Raw genomic sequence first — 20,960 nt, 5'->3', positions numbered from 1 at the left:
AATTCATGACAGAGTCGTCGATCGTAATGTTCCCTTCTAAAGAATAATTGTGCATGACAATGCACGACGGAGTTGTGACCAGGTTCAAAAAGTTCATTCAGCAATTGGATGGGAGAGGTTATAAAGAATCCTCTGTGCACCAGCACGCTGGAAACCATAAGAAGGAGACACCCTACACCAAAGCGTGGCACAATAATCAGAATAAATGTATGGCGTTACTAAACTTAGGGGTGTTGGCACCTCAGTACTGGAAGTGCTATGGCATTTTTTGAGGTGAGTCTTTTACCACGGCACTGGTGACATATTGGTACCAAATGGCATCGAAAAGGGCAAGAAATTAACGAATTAAGGTTTTATCTGGACCCTCTGCGACATCAACAGTGCGATCTAGTACATTGTTGGTCGTGTGGACTGGACTCCTTCTCCCTGCACGGAAACTGACCTAAATTCACAATAGGCTAAATATACGCCTCTACTGTATAATAGGCTCAACTTTAGGCGAACTTTGCACCCTGAAATGAAATAATACACACGCCTGCGTTCATGGATGGAGACTGCAAGTACAAGGACGGTTGCTAAAATTCGATGCAGCAACTAACTTCGAAAATCAAATTCGTTTAGAAGAGTGTGAAATTGTTCGTAATGAAGCCACTCCTGAACAATGAGATTTAAACGATCTCTGCAAAAAGTTTAATGGCCGACATGGTCCAAGCTATAATGGATTATATAAATGGCTTATTTTCCTTACTTGTAAAAGTAATTCCGTTAGAACTGTAGGCTTAACAACATTAATCAATCGCAATGTTACTCTCCAATTTATTGGCGAAAGCGCTCTTTACATGTGCAACCGTACTTGCCATTGATATTACCACTCAAAGAGTTGACAGAGGTTTCATCGACCTTAGCATCGGTGACATCAATATTCACTCTGGTGCCTACTGGTCCATCGTTGACAATGCTCTTTCAGTGATAGCAGGTAACCTTAACGTTGACTCTGGTGGTGGTTTCTTCATCAGTTCCACCAACAACTTGATTGGTTTATCTGTTACTCTTGCAAGTGGTTTAGGAGGTATTAAGAACAATGGTGTTATTGCCTTCAACGCCATCACATCTTTGACTACTCCAAACTATAACTTAATTGGTCTTTCCTTTGAAAACAATGGTGAAATGTACTTAGGCTCCAATGGTTCTATTGGTCTTCCAATAGTTTCCCTCTTGGCTCCATCTTGGACTAACACTGGTTTATTGGTCGTTTACCAACAAACAAGAGGTAAGGGTGTCGTTAACTTCGGTACTCCATTATTGAACATTAAGAACGATGGTCAAATTTGTTTGCACAACGAATTATACCAACAGACTAACAGCATTAAGGGTAAGGGTTGTATCACTGCCGAAGCTGACACTACCATTTACTTGGCAACTGGTTTGTCTGCAGTTGACTCTACTCAAACCTTCTACTTGAAGGACAGTCAATCTGCTCTCAGAGCCAATGCCATTGCCCTTCCTCAAACATACACTGTTCGTGGTTTCGGTAACGGTAACAAGATCGGTTTGGACATTCCAATTATTGGAATTCCACTTTTCCCAGCTTACGACTACGACTCCAGTAGTGGTATCTTGACTCTTAGAGGTCTTAGTTTGTTGCAACAAAAGTTCAACATCGGTAAGGGTTACGACAGCAGCAAGTTCCAAATTGTCAGTGACAGTGCCATTGGTTTAGATGTTGTTCTTTTGGGTGCTGTCCAATATAACGGCCCTGTCCCAAGCGGAGGATTACCAACTAACTGTCAGCCTTGTAAGGATTTCCCACAAGCCCCAGGTACCTCTGCCACTGTCTCTACCACTACTGTTGTTACCACTAAGTCAGATGGATCTGTTTGTACTGATATTGAAGATGTCATTATCTCTACTGACAGCTCTTTCTCTTGGTTCACCACTACCTCCCTTGTCACTGAGGAATGTAGCACCAAGTCTAACTCTCAAACCACTGTCACCTCTGTGTGGACTGGTTCTGTCACATCAACTGTTACTGAGACTGATACTCCTGGTGGAACTGACACTGTCATTGTCGAAGTCCCATCCAACTCTCAGACCACGCTTACATCTACTTGGACCGGTACTACCACCAAGACCATCACTGAGACTGACACTATTGGCGGTACTGACACTGTTATTGTTGAGGTTCCATCTACTCCAAACTCTCAAACTACCATCACATCTATCTGGACTGGTACTACCACCCAGACTATCACTGAGACTGACACTGTTGGTGGTACTGACACTGTCATTGTTGAGGTTCCATCTAACTCTCAAACTACCATCATTTCAACTTGGACTGGTACTACTACCAAGACCATCACTGAGACTGACACTATTGGCGGTACTGACACTGTTATTGTTGAGGTTCCATCTACTGCCAATACTCAAACCACCATCACCTCTATCTGGACAGGTACTACCACTCAGACTATCACTGAGACTGACACTCCAGGTGGAACTGACACCGTTGTCGTTGAAGTCCCATCTAACTCTCAAACTACCATCGTTTCAACTTGGACTGGTACTACCACCAAGACCATCACGGAGACTGACACTATTGGCGGTACTGACACTGTTATTGTTGAAGTTCCATCAACTGCCAACACTCAAACCACCCTCTCCTCTATCTGGACCGGTACATACACTTCCACCATTACCGAGACCGACACTCCAGGTGGAACCGACACTGTCATTGTTGAAGTCCCATCTAACTCTCAAACTACCATCATTTCAACTTGGACTGGTACTACCACCAAGACCATCACGGAGACTGACACTATTGGCGGTACTGACACTGTTATTGTTGAGGTTCCATCTACTGCCAATACTCAAACCACCATCACCTCGGTCTGGACTGGTACTACCACTCAGACCATCACTGAGACTGACACTCCAGGTGGAACTGACACTGTTATTGTAGAGGTTCCATCCAACCCAGAAACCACTGTCGTCTCTACATGGACTGGTACCGTCACCAAGACCATCACTGAGACTGACACTGTCGGTGGTACTGACACTGTTATTGTTGTTGTCCCACCTGCCACTAACTCTGAAACTACCATCACCTCTATCTGGACTGGTACTACCACCCAGACTATCACTGAGACTGACACTCCAGGTGGAACTGACACCGTTGTCGTTGAAGTCCCATCTAACTCTCAAACTACCATCGTTTCAACTTGGACTGGTACTACCACCAAGACCATCACGGAGACTGACACTATTGGCGGTACTGACACTGTTATTGTTGAAGTTCCATCAACTGCCAACACTCAAACCACCCTCTCCTCTATCTGGACCGGTACATACACTTCTACCATTACCGAGACCGACACTCCAGGTGGAACTGACACTGTCATTGTTGAAGTCCCATCTAACTCTCAAACTACCATCGTTTCAACTTGGACTGGTACTACTACCAAGACCATCACTGAGACTGACACTATTGGCGGTACTGACACTGTTATTGTTGAGGTTCCATCTACTGCCAACACTCAAACCACCATCACCTCTATCTGGACTGGTACTACCACCCAGACTATCACTGAGACTGACACTCCAGGTGGAACTGACACCGTTGTCGTTGAAGTCCCATCTAACTCTCAAACTACCATCGTTTCAACTTGGACTGGTACTACCACCAAGACCATCACTGAGACTGACACTATTGGCGGTACTGACACTGTTATTGTTGAAGTTCCATCAACTGCCAACACTCAAACCACCATCACATCTATCTGGACTGGTACTACCACCCAGACCATCACTGAGACTGACACTGTTGGTGGTACTGACACTGTCATTGTTGAGGTTCCATCTAACTCTCAAACTACCATCATTTCAACTTGGACAGGTACTACCACCAAGACCATCACTGAGACTGACACTATTGGCGGAACTGACACTGTTATTGTTGAGGTTCCATCTACTGCCAACACTCAAACTACCATCACCTCCACTTGGACCGGTACTTACACCACCACCATCACTGAGACCGACACCCCAGGTGGAACTGACACTGTCATTGTTGAAGTGCCAACTAGTGAAGAGTCTTCCTGTGCTCCAGTGACAGTAACTGCTGGCCCAACAGTTACTGTTACTATCACCCCAGCTGGCGATCTTTCCACAGAAACGCACTACACTGTTACATCCATCACTTTAACAACCACCACCACCACCACTGACCACACCACAGTCCCAACAACCACAGTTACTTTGACTGAAACTAAGGCTGGTCTCCTCAGATTCTTCATGTAAAGAGCTCCCATAATACGATAAATTGATTGCTGAGACTTTATCTGATTCATCAGATGTCTGTTGTCCGAATATTGAGTCTCACTCCCTAATAAACGAGGTTCATGTTTGCGTTACAGATTGTTTTTTTAAGTCTTCGGGTTTACGTTTTTAATTTTTAAATTGGCAAGCGTGTCAATTAAATTGGGCTTTTGATAGATTCAAACATTCCGAACATTTCAGCTTTCTCTAGTTAAACATTAACATTTCTAATTCTTATTGTAACAACCACGTTCAATAAAAGTTAATTGATTTATTATTCCTGTAGGGATTGTAAAATTATTGGAAAGATAATTCTTACCTAATGGCTTACCCTTGTAATTTAACTCAATTCGTGAAAAACAAAATTCCTTTGTATCATTTAGTTTGTTGATACGGCAGTATCGTCTATTTTTGTCTCCATTTGTCTCCATTTGTCTCTATTTCTGCATTTATAACCACCACAATTTCATTTTTGATCAATATTAATTGTCGCTTTTTATAATTCTATAAAAGAAATACACAAAGGTCATGACAATTATATAAATAGCCAGCGAAAGAAAAATAATTGACCACCTCACTCTTAAAGATAAGACGATTCCTAAACCAATTTGATGTCCTTCGCCTTGCATATAATATTCATATGAAGTGTTCTATTTTATGTACGGCTGAAACCAGTTAGGTATACCCCCCGTCTTTTTAGACGAATCCGGTAAATAAATTATTGTGAAATCATTACGGTGATTAAAATAATCACAATACGGGTATTGAAAGGGAGTCATTCAGTAAATCAGATGGGCGGAGTCGTTATGAGATTTGGTGATTACCACCATAGACCATTATTGTTGTAGGAGAGGGGGTATTCATAGAAGGGTATAAAGGAGAACTAGGATCGATTTAATTGTATTTGTATCTGGAATATATTGCCATTATAATCAAAGTTAAGGTAATAAATCATGTTCTCTAAGTCGGTAAGCAGTGTTTCTGCCTTTGCTTCAAAGAAATTCAAGGTCCCCCCATCAGTAACATCCAAATTGACCCAGCCCCTCCTCAGCCATGCCGATATCAAGGACGCTGAAAAGGCTAATGCTGCTAGTTTAGAGAAGATCAATGAAAATTTGGGTTCAAGTTGGACTTTAGACTTCGATTATTCAAGTCTAGCAAAGATATTGAAGGATGAGTACCCTAAGAGCAATGTAAAAGCTGGAGTTTTGTCTACCAATATTTTGAACGGACTCTCAACCGAAATTGCAAGACTTGTCAGAAAGGATGAGAAATACAAATACAAGTTAGCAGAAGAGGTTTCCACTATCAAGGGACCAAAGTTTGTTTCCAAATCTGAACTCCAGAATGGACTTCACAAGACGACAATTACCGATGGTTCATTGGTTATTTACATTGCTGACACTGCTCTAACTTCGGAGTTAGAAAACGTCGGATACGACCTTGAAAGCTCATTATAAGATGTCAATTCGAATTTTAAGACATGTTGATCGATATCCAAGAGTCATAATAGCTTCTTCAGTTTTATAATTAATCTAATTATATTCTTTGTACTCCTTGCTCTGAGCACTCTTCAGTACTAGTAAGCTGAGCGACTTTACGATTGCAAACATGAAGAAGTCTACATCAGCGCAATCCGTTATGACAACTGTTTTAGTAACAAAGTATTCGGATGAATTTCTCTATGTAGATGGATGCATAAGCAATGAGCAGAGGTATCATAAAATCAAATTTATTAATATTACTAAGAAGCTGAAGCAATAAGACTAATTTTAGCTAAAAGAAGAGGGAGAAAATTAAACCAAGAAAGAAAGAAAAAAGATATAACCAGTGAAACCTGTCAAAGGTAATTTGTAAGAAATTTCACGTTACCTGGGTATATAAACCATTCAAACGGACCATACCGATTTAAAAGTGGAAGAAATAAGACCTTATAACAGATTCAAATGAAGAGTATGGCCAATGCCAATAATGTCGAAGATTTTTTGACCACGACACCTGAACCCTCACCAATTTCCAGCGGTTGCTCGAAGCTAGAGTCATAGCCAGAAAGAGATTCACGAGCGGAGGTGTGAACAGAACTGTAATCAGAGCTGGAGATAAATTCAAAACCGTAGCCAGAACCAGACTCAATGCTCGAGCTGGATTCAGTGCTAGTTTTGGACTCAGAGATGGATGAAGAGATGGATGAATCATTGGAGACATTGTGTGAAAGGTGCAACTTCGGCGTTGAAACATTTGTGGCCATGCCGTACACATCAGTTCCTAGATTAAGATGCGAGAGAATAGTACCGAACGTTCGACTTCATGAGATCCAGTAGATAACTTCTTCTATCACCCCGCAGCCATTGGTTTATATGCAACTTTTATGTATGCCACTCGTATTTCTGCTAACACCATCTCTGAATTACATAAACTCCAGCCGACTACATTCAGCAGCACACAACCCACTCAAAATCATCTATGAGGATCCTGCATAATTTGGCAAGTGCAGCGAACAAGAGAGCAACCTGCATTCTTGGGTGCACGCACGACTCTCCATCCCTAATTCCAAATCAGTAACTGACAACGAACAAATTTTCAGCACTTCTCGACACACGATGCTAGTGACGTCAACTAATGAGCAAACAAACAGACATCATTGAATGAGGTCATAAATATCTGATATATACAACATATTATTAGACTAGAGTATATAGTTAACTAACAAAAATATAAATTTAAATTAAATAATGGAAAGGGAATGCTTCCCCCCACAAATAATCCAACAGCAGAAAGTAAGAAATGCCTCTCTCGTATCAATATAAGCACTAGCATCAGATCAAGATTCAGATTCAGTCCAAATGTAGGTCGATTCAGCGACTCTTGACACTCGCAGCTGAGACTATTGCATGGGAAAACCCGAGTCCTAAATCTCTATCACCTTTTTAACTCCTCTTTCTACAAATCTATACGAGTAGTTTACTTGAACTTCTTACCGAAGAGGATCAATTGCAATTGATCGTACATGGAGATGACACCGGCACCGGCAACACCTCTCAAGATGTTAGCACCACAACCCTTGAACAAGGAAGCGACACCCTCGGCAGCAACAACCTTCTTGAAACAGTCGAAAGCACCGTTGTACTTGACGGCTTGACCAGAGGTCATCATCATTCTTCTTCTAACAGTGTCCAATGGGTAAGAAGCAGTAGAAGCACCAGTAGTAACAGTCCAACCTAACAAGAAAGCGGCGAAGAAATTACCTTCCAATGGACCAACCAAGACAACAGGCTTAAGGGAGTCGTAAAGACCGAAGTAAAGACCTCTGTAGACAATGATACCAACAACGGATGGACCGAAACCTCTGTATAAACCAGCAATACCGTCAGAAGCTAAAGTCTTCTTGTAGACATCGAATAAACCGTTGAATTGTCTCTCACCAGTACCCTTTGAGGACTTAGCGTCGTTAGCCAATCTAGTTCTGGCGTAATCCAAAGAGTAGACGAAAGCCAAAGAAGTGGCACCAGCAAGACCACCGGAAGCCAAGTTACCGGCGAACCATGGCCAGTAACCATCATCCTTCTTGAAACCGAACATCTTCTTGAATCTGTCCTTGAAGGCAAAGTTAAGAGCCTGGGTTGGGAAGTATCTGATGACGTTAGCGGTGTTACCTCTCCAGAAGGAAATAATACCTTCTTCGGCAGTGGTTCTCTTGAAACACTCAATAATACCGTCGTACTTTCTAGCAAGACGACCTTGCTTGATCATCTCGTCTTGGTTTTGAATCAACAACTTGACTCTCTCAATTGGAGCGGCAGCGGTCTTGGAGACGGCGGCGGAAACACCACCCATCAAGAAGTCGACGGCGAAGGAGTTGTCTAAGATACCCATTGTGTGTTATATAAGGAATAGATCTAAGTGGAATGAGACTGAAGAAAAAAGAGAAAAGAATACAAGCCGAAAAACTAGCAGGGGAGGACGGAATTTATATATTAACAACGGCTGGGAGAGTGGGCGTCCAAAATGCAAAGAGAGCGAAAAATTTGATTGCAGTTTGCGGCCGCTTGTACTGCGGCATGGGTGCAGGGTCTGGATACGGGCAGATTCGGACGGTTGTGGTAAACGTGACACAAAGGGAAATCGAGAGCTGTGATTTGTCGAAATTCACTCAAGTCCGGGTAACTGCATCTTTTTGGAGGTGGTTGACAGGCACCGAAAGTGCAGTTTGGCGTTTAGACCGGGGGAACGCTGGGGAGTGAAGCTAGAGGCAGATGGATAGGTGCTAGCGGGATGGCAGAGGTGGGTAGATTTCGTTGGTGGAAGTGGTCGTATAGCACCATTGGACACTACTTTGGGATTGTGATGACTTTGACAACCACTCAATGCGTCTCCTTAGATTCAGTTGGTGATGAAACAGTCGGGACTGTGAATCTTTCTGTGATAAGGCACATTTTTCAATCTTTCGCGCTACATCCGAGGGATGAACTTCGAGATCAAGGTGTAACCGAGCGATATGAAAGGTGGATCAAGCTGGGGAATTGACTAATATGTAATTCAAATTATATTCAATTGACTTTGAATGCCTTCGTGGATATTCTCTTATAAATCTGTCAGATCTGATTCTAGAGCTTTCACTTTTTTCATGTTTGGCAATAATCACGGTTATCATTTCATTTTCCGACCGCCGATAATATTTTTCTTACCGAGGGTGAAAAGTTTAGCCCGAAAGGTGATAATAGAAAAAGCAATTTCGATGGAATTCTCTGTTTAGGCATATATCCACATTCTTGTCTTGACAAGGTAGAAAATATCGAAGAGAGTATGAGATGGGTTAGATAGCAAGCACCAGACGTCGCATTAGCAACATGGGCAGATAATCTTTGTATTGCCTAGTAGTGCTGTAGAAATCGTAGATCGTACATTAGACTGAACATTTCTCTTCTATGCGTTCCCCAAAGATTTCACTTTCATGCGACGAAAATGTGTAAGTTTTTATAATTGGTGTAAACATTGAGTTTTCAAAATATGATAAATGTATTCTAGTGGTTGTCCCGTTATCCCAACAATTGCCTTGATTATTACTTGGCATCATTTTCTCTTGCAATAGCTTTGTTGATTATCGTCTATATGAAAGTCTTGTGATAACCTGTGATTGGCCTGCATGATGTAGGGTAAGAAAACGCTTCCAGCATCTTCCATTGATGGTTTCCCTAATGTTGGATTTCCATTCAATACCAAATTAGATGGATTTTTGAAAGTCATATCTGGAAAGGACATTTGGGTAAAGGAATTTCTCTTTATATTTTTTAATATTATTGGGATGATTCTTTGACGACTGCAGAATTGAATCAGATTTTCTTCAGAGAATATATTTTAACAATATTACACGTCGACTTTAGAGTTAACAAGTACCACTACCAATCAAACCGGCATCGAGAACTTCCATTATAGATTAGTCTGTTTTTGAAGACAAACTATAATAGAAGATTTTATGAATTGCAAATTAGTTAGATAGCAAAAAAATGTGGTCCAATATACAGAAAAACCACATTATTACTGCATAAAAGCATATAGATCATACTAGGACATTTTGCAGCATCGTTCCTCATTGAACAGGCATGACTATCTGCAACACCAGGAATAATGCAGTTAATTTTCTAATTCCGTCTATCACCGTTTTTTTCAATGTTTTACTTTCAATACACCCAAATGGTATGAAACTATTAGCTTCTTCTTCAATTAATTAACACTTCCACCAACTCAGTTGTTTTCTACTCACTCTTCAGACATCTCTTTGAAATTTTTCTTCAGTGATGATGTTGACGAGTCAAGTAACGCAATCTTCACATAAACAAAGACTGGGGATAGTTATACCATTGTAGGAGTTCTCAACAGAAAGATTTCTTCGACTGTGGACCTGGTGGCACAGTTTTGAATTTGTCCCATTCTCTTTATGCTATTACAGTATACTCAAATTCTCACTCGTATTTCTCTATTGCAAATACGAATTGCTATCGAATTATGTACTTTCGGCATTTCTTTCATCAATTCATCGTAGTGAAGTGCTGTCCAACAAAGCGAGCTTTCTGATAGAAGTATCCATTCATCATGGTGATACATTTTGCAAAAGATTCTGAAGTTTGTCGTGTCATTGCCTCATCCCTTGAAAGATTTTACCTTGATATCCACATACTTAACGAATCCATGGCTGGAACTTACGTACAACAAGAAGACAAATATCTTTACTACAATAGGATTCCAAATACAAAAGAAACTTGGATTTGTTGTTCCTGCTTCACTTTCCAACTACGATCTAACTAATTTGGTTTGTTCGCTTCTTGTGCTAAGTCCCGATGTTTCAATGCTAAGGTACCTGTCAAGTAGCTAGTACTCTGATAAGGATTATGTGGATCAATATTTGTGACAATCACAATACTGAAGTTGCTAAAAATCATTATTCGAGCCACAGATAAAGCTTGTTAAAATGAGAAGCAATCAAGCAGATAGCGAGGCGTTCAGTTAAAATGACAAACCGAAAGCACTTTGATTACCTAGTATCTATGTTCCTTTGTAGGCAGCAATAGCTAACAATCAGCTCAGTAGGTGCACATACATACATCCTCTTTGTATATTCAGTTCTTTTATAATGATTAACCTAAATCTCTTCGTGTAAAGGAGTACCTAAATTATCTTAACAGGATAATACGTGTAGTAAGGATCCTACTAATGAATTCAACAGAGATAAGAGCACGATGTGTACTTGCAGGATGACTGTGTTCTCCACTTTAGGTGAATTAGAGGCACCAAAATAATAGTTAACTCTTTGAACTTCTCAGATTAGAGATTGAGGAATGACGATAAAACTGAGTACACCAAATGCTCCTGAATGAGTATGGAAAGTCACTTACTGCTCTCTTCAATTGATTTAGTTACCAACTCTGTCTGTCGTCCGACGACTGGTATGTGTTTTATATTAGTAATTATGAAGCTACCTATTTTAAAACGGTTGATGATTCATAGTAATAGTTATTGCTTCCTCAATTTGAACTAGATGCTTATTGCACAGACAGTCTGCTTGTTTTGGCAAGTAGATACCTTATTACCTATAAAACTCAACAATGAACGAGCAGCTTGGACTGACATATTCATATGAAACATAATGCATCAAAACCAAAGCCCAAGAAATAAGTGGGTTAGAACCGAAGTCATATAAAAAGAAAGTGGAGGAAACAACTACCAGATAGAAGCTACGATTTACGTTTCGCGTATACTGTATTGTTGCGTGCAAGGATGACGAGAAAGCATGCTTAAAAGGTTACACCACAGTGTAGCACAATTTAACCCGTTATATATTTCTCTCCGATCCCAATAAGGTAGATGGGCGGAAGTACAAACAAAGTCAGTGATATAATTCTTCCCGTCTTAGGCTTTCTCCGACCTGCATAATCCACAGAATATTTGTTGCAGGCGAATATAAGCCGGAACAAGCCTTGATTACTTTTTGATCACTTATTGCTTCAGTAATTAGAAAGCTTGCATTTGCGGAGTTAGACGATTAATGAATGCCGTTAAAAAATATTGCATCTTACAGTTTATGGTAACTTTAACCATAAAAAAGAGATAAAATCGTAGCATAGAATGCCAAGAGTACTCAAGCAAGAAAAAGAGTACCCACGCAAACCCTGGTGAGTCGATAACATAGGATTAATGACCAATGAGTGAAAATTACCAGGAGGATAGGAAATATACTAAGAGCATTTTAGTTAAGAAAGTAACTACACACATAATTGTCTATTCAAAAGGGAGATTTGGAAGAAATGCAAATGGTTTCTCTGTAGCATGTATACGAGCGCAGATAAATAGCCCTCTCACGCATGACATGCTCGCTAAGCGATTTATGTTAGACAAGGAGTGCACGATATGACTGCACACATCTATCATTATTTTTGCGACCATTCATACGAATTGTAATTTCATATCTTTCTTGAAAGGTTAAGTGCGAATTGCCTTATATCATTTGCATCATCACATCGGAGATAAGAATTCGGTACAGAGAATGGACCCTAATTCATTGAATTCTTTCACGAAAGTTTAAAATAGTTTGACGAAGCGTTGGTGAAGCTTAATTTTTTTCTCAACATAAACAGATACAAATGATGCTATGAAGATCATGAGCCGATGATAGGTGTAAACAAGAAAAGTATATTGTTTCCTGTGCAGCAGTAATACCTTGTGGTATTGCATCATTCAGACCAAGTTTCTTTCAAGTGGAGCAGGTACAAATACACTCGAAGCTGTCGCAATTCATCAAATATCAGTTGTATCACTATCCAAATTTGAACAATGAAGGTAGCCTTCAAGCTGGTAGTGGTTTCACTAATTCTAGTACTGTGGTCACAAGCCGCCGATTTAGTCATAAGCAAAAATACAATTCTCAGTACTGGTGACACGTTAATCAAGGAAAATCTTATTGTTAATGAAGATGTTTTTTTCTCAATTGATAAGGGAATGACCCACAACTTTTACCAAGATGTCAGGATTAATGGTAAACTCTTTGTAACCAACAAGGAGGTAAGAACCGGTATGACAATTGATGTTCTTGGTGCTAATAGTGCTGTTGTCAATACTGGTTGGATTGTTTTGGATGATGGAAACGCCACTTCTGCACCTACATTTGCATGGTATGGTGCCTCCTTTGAGAATAGTGGTGAAGTCTGGTTTGCAGGTATTGGAAATACCGGTGGTTCTACTTTTGCAATTCAACCAAAAGGCACTTTCATTAATACAGGAACAATCAGTCTCTATCAGTATAATTCTAGGAAAGGAGGAACTTCTCACCTTGGTTTGGATGATCGCACTATTACAAATGATGGTACAGTTTGTATTTATCAAAACATTTTCTTCCAAGCCTCTATCGTGAAAGGAAGTGGTTGTTGGGATGTTGGTCTTGATTCTAATTTCTGGGCCACCAATGTTAAAACTAGATACATGCTGGAAGGTCAACTTATCTACCTTAGTACTACTGCTTCTAGTATAAGAATTGATACATACCCACCTAACTTACCGATTCACATTGCTGGTTGGGGTAACAACAATGTTATTGGACTTAGTACATCTATTAAGAGCTTCAGATATGATGGAACCAACTTGTTCATTACACATGGTAGTTACACCTATCAAATTGTCATTGGTCCAGGTTACGATCCAGCATTGATGAGAATTGGTCAGGCTACCTATGGTAGCGGTGTTGGTACGATCTCAAATGCGGGTATATTGTACTCTGGTCCAGTTCCACATGGTAGACCATCTCAATGTAATGAGTGTCCACCACCACCACGCGCACCTACAGACACTTTAGAACCTACACCTACACCAACACCAACAACTTCGAACTCTCAGACAACCATCACGTCAACTTGGACTGGCACCACTACCACGACTGTTACCGACACCGATACTGCTGGTGGCACTGATACTGTTATTGTTGTGGTTCCTTCACTGACTGAGACTGAGTCTAAATCAAACCCTCAAACTACGATTATATCGACTTGGACTGGCACAGTAACTGAGACTGTTACTGTGACAGAAACCGTCGGTGGTACTGAAACAGTTATTATCGTTGTTCCATCCGAGACCACCAGAGATCGCCCAACAGCCACTCAATATATTACAACAGCAATCACTTTGACTGTCACTACAACCACTACTGGCACCACGACTTTGCCAACGACAATTGTCACCTTGACTAAAACAAAGGGAACTTGAAGCTAGTAATTTTAAAGAGAAGCCTGGGCGTAAATATCAAGTACGATGTAGACCACGTTACAATTAAAACCCACAGTCCTACACCTCCTGTGGTGAGTTATCTGCATACTGAGGTTAACCTTTTAAATTGGCCGTTTGCTAATTAAGTTGGAGTTATTAGATAAATAGTGATACCTATTTGATCTTTTCTATTTTATACACCTTTATAGTTTCTTTTTCGTGAAATAAAGCACTCTTTCTGCACGTACGGGTCTTCTCTACGAAAATGCTGCGGTACGGGTCTTCAAATCCAATTGTATTTTGTGTTTCATAACCACACCAAGGGAGTTTTCTCCTGCTGTCAATATATTTATATGTATATAGACCAGAAGAATTCAACTGAATTACTTAACCAGACACATTCCTAAAGAACTGAATCCCTCCTTTCGCGCCGTGTGATATTTTTCATGATTATGATTCATATATAAAATCCATAATTTAGGTGCCGCTAATTCCTACATCTCGTACGCTCAGGCTTGTCAAGTAACTTTCTCAAAGTAGTTTGATTCTAAGAGAAGGTTGTTTTCTCTCATTTTTGTTTTTCTTAACAGTAGTAACGTGCACCAGTCAGAATAATAGTACCAAGTTAGATAATGCTGTTAAGGATCTTATTCAAAGGTTTGCAAATCTTGAAGAGTTTCCTAATAACTACACTTTTGAACAGGTGATCTCAGCTAAATATTTAGGAGTGGTTTATAATGTAAACGGAGAATTTTACAGTATAGATGGTGCAGGGAACTATTTTAAAGTTAAGGTTAACCGTCCTGAAATCAAGGAAATTGGTAATTTCGCAAGCCTACAGGATGCTATATCCGATGCAATGGCCGATGAAGAACTCAAATATAGTGAATGTGAGATTGCAGGAACAGTAGATGAAGTTATGGAAGAGTTAGAACAAGCGACTAATGATGAGTACTTCGCAAGTCCACAGTCAGCAGCAGTTAAAGGAGGGTAGATCTGTGGCAGTTATCAACCTGGCAATAAGAGCTTTAGAAACTGCAATTTGCAATATGCTGGCAATGCGAAAGACGGACTGCGCTTGTTGAACGTAAATATGCTTGACTGTGTATCTTTAACTATACTTGACCATACGACAATTCCAGTTCTTCTACGACTATGCTGAGCATGAGCATGTCCTGTAGATTTGCCTATCGATCTTGAATTCTCGGTACGGGTCTTCTATTACGTATATTTTGAAATGTCTGTAGCCTCATTCTTCGGATAAAAGAACAACCATTGAAAATGTCTCAAGGAAGAACAAGAATTGTTCTATTTATGGCACTAAATATCCCAGTCAATATTATATATATGTATACTGGATTTTATTATTACAGAAGCGCCGGTAAAAAAAATATCAGATTCTCACTGCCTGTTATGTTATTAAGATACTGGTTTCTGTTCTTGTTGGTATTAAATGTCGTGATCTCAACTGTCGTTGACGAACAGGCTGTCATGCGGAGAGAGGAGGATGAGGAATACTCATTGGTAGAAGACTTATTAGCTAATACAAGGGAGGTACAGAAGTTAATAGCTTGAGCAGTATTCACTCATTGTTTAGAGCAGACAGGCAGAGCCGTGAACCGAGCTGTGCGCTGCGTGTCATTGAGAAACGCACACTTTATTCCAAATGTTAACTGTGTTGATGAGATGTTGAGAGCAGTAAAGTATACAGTGTATGCCACAATCCTATATAAAGGCATCCATAATATATCAGATGCAAGTAAGCTTACAGAATGGTCGGATGTAACTTTTACAGGTTATCTCTGTACACTATCGAGGTTGCTTGAGCTGGCTTATCAAAGAGTTTATCTATGCTTACTTTCTTTTTCCATCCAAACGACTTTTTTTTTGGAAGGGGTATATCTTTATTCCTAACTAACTAATCGAATAGAGAGAGAAGAGAAAGATAGTGTGATAGTGATCAGTACAGAGAGAAACCCGGGGTGAAATCGCTCTCTGCCAAAACCCTTTGGGCCAGTTATCTCATCGTAATAGATGAAAAATTAGAAGATGTAGGTGATTTAGTATTTGTAGTTGAAAAAGGATACCCAGGTGTTGAATTCAGCGTCGGTCAAGCAAATGTCAACCGCCCGAGCTCGTCGCCTGGCCGTTAATTTCAAAAGGGCAAGTAGGTATCTATTGATCTTTTTCATTTCGTGGAAAGTATTGTCTGTACTAGCAATTAAGGTGTGCCATGTGAGAGGACGTGGTGGGCCAAAAATGTTCCATAGTCGTTTAACCACGCCGCAGTCTTCGTGGAGGTGGAAAATATAACTGGAAGAGATTGTTTTGCAGCATAAGTCGCATTTGGAGTCTCTACAGTGGGCATGGCGAGTGTGACCTAAGTTAAAAAGGTGCAAATCCTCCAGGTCATATGGATAGGGGTGACTGAAGGTCTTGAGTTTTTTCCAAAAGGGACCCCAAACTTCCGGGGAGAGGTGGAGGTCAGCAGTCCATCCATCAGGGATAAGCCACTTCCTCAAGTTCAATTGATGTGCTCTGCTTCTACCTTTAAAGGTATTCTCAGTGATATGTCGGCTTGCCATGCCTTTAAATTCGGGGGGGTGCATAATTAGTAATTGTAATTGTCTTACGCTAAGCGCCTTCGGAGATTCTGGACGGCGGGGATGGAGGGGCTTGGTAAGTGCAAACCAGGCCTTGAAATAGTGTTGTTCTGCCAGCGAGAAATAGGGATCTCTGCAAAGTTACGTTTGGAGGCTAACTCGTGTTTTGTGAGAAATATTCGCTCCAGCGAGGACTCGATACCAGGGGTAGATGTGGTATTTGCCAAAGTGGATGCGGGTGCCTCGGGGAATGGCTGCATTTTGATTGATGTAATGTTGTAATTTATCCCGAAAGATAATGGTATTGAAGTGATGATGGTCTATAAGTAGAGAGTAGATGAATTTTGCTCGGCGGCCCTGGAGCTGCTTGCCAAGGTCTAGTAGGCCACGAGTTTAATGTACTCTTTGGTGATTTCTCTTGGGGCCTCCACGGTTCTTGCTAGAGCAATGTTCGCATCTACCGTACCGAGAGATTTAAGGAAACCTTCTCTCAGGACCATGAAGAGAAAGCCATCTTTCTCTTTCTGGGTGAGGACAGGAAATTTGTCACGGATAAGTTCTAATTCTTCCAACTGCTTAGCAGTGAAAGGGGTTGCAAATTCACTTGTTGGCTTAGAAGGCTGTTTTGCTGCTTTCAGTTCTAAGGGAGTTAGAATCCCACGTGAGTTGCGGTACGGGTCTTCTTGCACGTGAGTTTTCTGTTTTTTTGTCGAATTGACTGTTGAATCGCTTGCCGTAGTGGGGGGAAGGGGCAGATACGAAGCCGAATCCTGGATCAGGGAGGCTTGTTGGTGGGAGAACGAAGGGGTGGATGTGATGTTCCCATCGTTAGGAACATTTTGGTCCAAGATTGCAGAGTCTAAGAGGGCATGGTTGCTTTGAAGAGAAGGGCCCGTTGGGGGTCCGTGCGAAGATGTCGAAAATTGAGGTGCGATTGGGGTCAGGAAAAGGAGGATCATGTCGTCCTGGATCGCTTGCGGTCAAAGACGGTGGGTTGCCTTCTGAATAGTCCTTGGGGGGGCATATTAAAAGCAAAAGAATATTAAATCAACTGCACTTCGAAAAATCTTTAATTCCATGATTTCGTTGTTAAAACACACTCAACTATGATACGAAATACTAGCCCATACTTACGAAGTAAAATTTTGAATTTTTTTGCACTTCTTTTCCATATGTTATTAAATCAACTGCACTTCGAAAATCTTTAATTCCATGATTTCATGCCAAAGTTGTTAAACTCATTCAACTATGATATGATGTTAACAAGTTCTAAATAATATGTAACAAATGGTATATACTACTTTTTCGTGAATATAAGAACAAACCTGCTATATATACCCAGAAGCTGATTCTTAAGAAGTTAATCTTCTAAAGTAATTAGAGGCGAAAGATATTAGTGGCTTAATAAACATATAGACATATGGAAATAAAAAGCTAAGAGGCATCTAGCAATAAATGGAGGACCCGGGTAGGTGCAAAGGTAGAGCTGGTTTGGGTAAATCGAAGGTTCACATCTTTCAGGGAGATATGTATGTGCTAACAACAAACCGGTGTCACATAGGCATAACGGAATAATAATGCTTCGGTGGTGGCTGCTTTTTCCTAAAATTTAGAAGAGTTCTAAACTATGTAAAGAATTCATGAACTAGTCAAATGGTTATTCAAAAGTCTGAAACGAAGGTAATCAATTTTCTAGATCGCATCCGTTGTATTTTCAGTCGCATAATTATGTTTATATTCTGAAAAATATCTAAAAGATATATGAACAGTAGAGATATCTCAATTTTTATCCTGATGCTTTCACACTCCAAACATTGCAGATAAAACGCTACGGCAGTTAATTTTATAATATCTGATATGAGGATGATGAAATATATACAAAGCGTACCTCTGGAATCCAATGCTGTCCCTGTTTGATTCTGTCAACCGATATTTCACGTGCGCAAGGGAGGCTAACGTGTTAGAATAAAGCACCTAATGGTTTTGATAGTTTTGAACATGGCAACGTTTTCGATTTAAACAGCTATGCTGGATCATTCGTGAATCTATTGATTCTAGTCTTCTATAGATGTAATAATAAACATCAACTTATTGCAGTATGGAGTAATGATATCAACATGGCACTTGTGACCGCGATCAACATACTGGCACCACAACCTCTGAACAAAGAGCCAACACCTTCAGCAGCAATAATTCTCTTGAAGCATTCAGAGCCATTTTTGTATCTGGTTCTTTCTCCCGAATTCATCATCATCCTTCTGGAGATAGTGTCGAATGGATAGCAAAAAGCAGTTGCTGCTGTCGTAATAGTCCAAGATAGGAGGAAGGAAGGATAAAAGGACTCTTCACGTGGAGGAACCTTCACAAAAGATCTCACGGTCCCGTGGAGACCAAAGTGAAGGCATCTGGATACAGTGAGACCAAGAGCAAAAGGACCGAATCCTGTATACAAGCCAGTAAAACCGCTCGAAGTCAAAGTACTAGCATAAACATCAAATAATCCCTTGAACTTTCTCTCACCGCTGGCAGACGTAACATCATTTGCTAGTCTTGTTGCGGCATAATCTAAAGGGTATACAAAAGCTAGAGTGGCATTACAGAGTAAAACTTCAGATGCTAAGTTACCTGCTATGCAGTACCAGCAGCCCATCTTCTTGCACACCCCAAAGACTGTGTTGAGCTTTTCCTTAAGAGCATGGTTCATAACCCATGTTGGGAAAAATTTGATAATATCGGCTGAGTTACCCCTCCATAAGGCAACTATACCTTCGTTGCGAGTAGTCCTTACAAAACAGTTAATGATCCCTTCATACTTTTTGGTAAGACTCCCTTGCTTAATTAATTCATTTTGGCTCTGAATCAAAAGTTTGACCCTATTCATAGGAGCGAGAGTAGTCTTCCAAAGAATGGAGCCAACTAACTGGCAAATTAAATAAAATGGTAGCAATCTTTTCATATTTATCCCTAGAAGAACTGCTTTGTAAGTTAAGAGATTCTCTTCATAAACTGTAGATTGCTCTAACAGAGTTAACAATAAGAGAAGAGAGGGAATTACAGTCAAATTTATAATCAAGATTTCCAGCGCCTTCACTTTTGCTTTGGGGGAAAGTGATCTTTCTACAGCCAATGAGAAGTCTATTCAAGTCACTGAGCTGGTGGCAAATGAGTTACCATGGGCATAAGAGCAATTCTTTATTTAAAGTTTGCAATCCATTCGGCAGTAAATGAAATTATGTAATCGGGCATAATGCAGTGGCCTGATATGAACTCGCATAGGATTGTTAGGTAGAATATAGACGTACCTCGTATAAAAAATTTGATCCCATGGCATTTTAATTCTGGAGGATAATATCATAAATATAGTGCAAATTAAAAAAATATATTATTTTTTAGTCCTGTCAGGTCGCCTAATCCTTCTTACAATCTAATTGTTGATCCGATTGGTTCAGAAATGACAATGCTGCGGTACGGGTCTTCTACGACAATGCTGCGGTACGGGTCTTCTACGACAATGCTGCGGTACGGGTCTTCTACGACAATGCTGCGGTACGGGTCTTCTACGACAATGCTGCGGTACGGGTCTTCTACGACAATGCTGCGGTACGGGTCTTCTACGACAATGCTGCGGTACGGGTCTTCTACGACAATGCTGCGGTACGGGTCTTCTACGACAATGCTGCGGTACGGGTCTTCTACGACAATGCTGCGGTACGGGTCTTCTACGACAATGCTGCGGTACGGGTCTTCTACGACAATGCTGCGGTACGGGTCTTCTACGACAATGCTGCGGTACGGGTCTTCTACGACAATGCTGCGGTACGGGTCTTCTACGACAATGCTGCGGTACGGGTCTTCTACGACAATGCTGCGGTACGGGTCTTCTACGACAATGCTGCGGTACGGGTCTTCTACGACAATGCTGCGGTACGGGTCTTCTACGACAATGCTGCGGTACGGGTCTTCTACGACAATGCTGCGGTACGGGTCTTCTACGACAATGCTGCGGTACGGGTCTTCTACGACAATGCTGCGGTACGGGTCTTCTACGACAATGCTGCGGTACGGGTCTTCTACGACAATGCTGCGGTACGGGTCTTCTACGACAATGCTGCGGTACGGGTCTTCTACGACAATGCTGCGGTACGGGTCTTCTACGACAATGCTGCGGTACGGGTCTTCTACGACAATGCTGCGGTACGGGTCTTCTACGACAATGCTGCGGTACGGGTCTTCTACGACAATGCTGCGGTACGGGTCTTCTACGACAATGCTGCGGTACGGGTCTTCTACGACAAT

General features: G+C 40.9%; 8 protein-coding genes across 8 annotated transcripts; 5 read left to right on the top strand and 3 right to left on the bottom strand. All coding sequences in view use genetic code 12, as the record gives it.

The window, feature by feature from the left end:
• The first annotated feature begins 480 nt into the window (after window positions 1-480).
• RJT20DRAFT_61872 (Hyphally regulated cell wall protein N-terminal-domain-containing protein) lies at window positions 481-4,419 on the top strand. Its single transcript, XM_064920965.1, has 2 exons — window positions 481-2,181; window positions 3,514-4,419. The coding sequence occupies exons 1-2, from the start codon at window positions 802-804 to the stop codon at window positions 4,294-4,296; spliced, it is 2,163 nt and encodes a 720-aa protein (XP_064771706.1). The 5' UTR covers window positions 481-801; the 3' UTR covers window positions 4,297-4,419.
• A 436-nt stretch (window positions 4,420-4,855) lies between these two features.
• RJT20DRAFT_60838 (uncharacterized protein) lies at window positions 4,856-5,998 on the top strand. The gene has a single exon (XM_064920963.1). It carries the CDS (start codon window positions 5,268-5,270, stop codon window positions 5,772-5,774), a length of 507 nt encoding a protein of 168 aa, XP_064771705.1. The 5' UTR covers window positions 4,856-5,267; the 3' UTR covers window positions 5,775-5,998.
• Window positions 5,999-6,966: 968 nt separating this feature from the next.
• PET9 (ADP/ATP carrier protein) lies at window positions 6,967-8,246 on the bottom strand. The gene has a single exon (XM_064917897.1). It carries the CDS (start codon window positions 8,185-8,187, stop codon window positions 7,276-7,278), a length of 912 nt encoding a protein of 303 aa, XP_064771704.1. The 5' UTR covers window positions 8,188-8,246; the 3' UTR covers window positions 6,967-7,275.
• Window positions 8,247-12,639: 4,393 nt separating this feature from the next.
• Window positions 12,640-14,061, top strand: RJT20DRAFT_100317 (Hyphally regulated cell wall protein N-terminal-domain-containing protein; the record flags this gene model as incomplete). Its single annotated transcript, XM_064915621.1, has 1 exon — window positions 12,640-14,061. The coding sequence occupies one exon, from the start codon at window positions 12,640-12,642 to the stop codon at window positions 14,059-14,061; it is 1,422 nt and encodes a 473-aa protein (XP_064771703.1).
• A 265-nt stretch (window positions 14,062-14,326) lies between these two features.
• RJT20DRAFT_3614 (uncharacterized protein) lies at window positions 14,327-15,055 on the top strand (the record flags this gene model as incomplete). Its single annotated transcript, XM_064919835.1, has 2 exons — window positions 14,327-14,334; window positions 14,668-15,055. 2 exons carry the CDS (start codon window positions 14,327-14,329, stop codon window positions 15,053-15,055), a joined length of 396 nt encoding a protein of 131 aa, XP_064771702.1.
• Window positions 15,056-15,879: 824 nt separating this feature from the next.
• On the bottom strand, window positions 15,880-16,856 carry RJT20DRAFT_60847 (uncharacterized protein). Its single transcript, XM_064920964.1, has one exon. The coding sequence runs from the start codon at window positions 16,668-16,670 to the stop codon at window positions 16,122-16,124; it is 549 nt and encodes a 182-aa protein (XP_064771701.1). The 5' UTR covers window positions 16,671-16,856; the 3' UTR covers window positions 15,880-16,121.
• Window positions 16,857-18,352: 1,496 nt separating this feature from the next.
• Window positions 18,353-20,032, bottom strand: RJT20DRAFT_62029 (ADP,ATP carrier protein). The gene has a single exon (XM_064920966.1). The coding sequence runs from the start codon at window positions 19,618-19,620 to the stop codon at window positions 18,748-18,750; it is 873 nt and encodes a 290-aa protein (XP_064771700.1). The 5' UTR covers window positions 19,621-20,032; the 3' UTR covers window positions 18,353-18,747.
• On the top strand, window positions 19,912-20,939 carry RJT20DRAFT_137098 (uncharacterized protein; the record flags this gene model as incomplete). Its single annotated transcript, XM_064918545.1, has 2 exons — window positions 19,912-19,949; window positions 20,114-20,939. Coding segments are annotated over 2 exons (864 nt in total), but the record flags the coding sequence as incomplete, so codon positions are not given.
• Window positions 20,940-20,960: the final 21 nt, after the last annotated feature.

The sequence above is a fragment of the Scheffersomyces xylosifermentans genome (assembly GCF_036884685.1).
Source record: "Scheffersomyces xylosifermentans strain CBS 12540 chromosome Unknown RJT20scaffold_8, whole genome shotgun sequence".
In the NCBI taxonomy this organism is placed as follows: domain Eukaryota; kingdom Fungi; phylum Ascomycota; class Pichiomycetes; order Serinales; family Debaryomycetaceae; genus Scheffersomyces; species Scheffersomyces xylosifermentans.
Note: the sequence above shows the minus strand (reverse complement) of the source record. Positions and strands in the feature narration are given on the sequence as shown.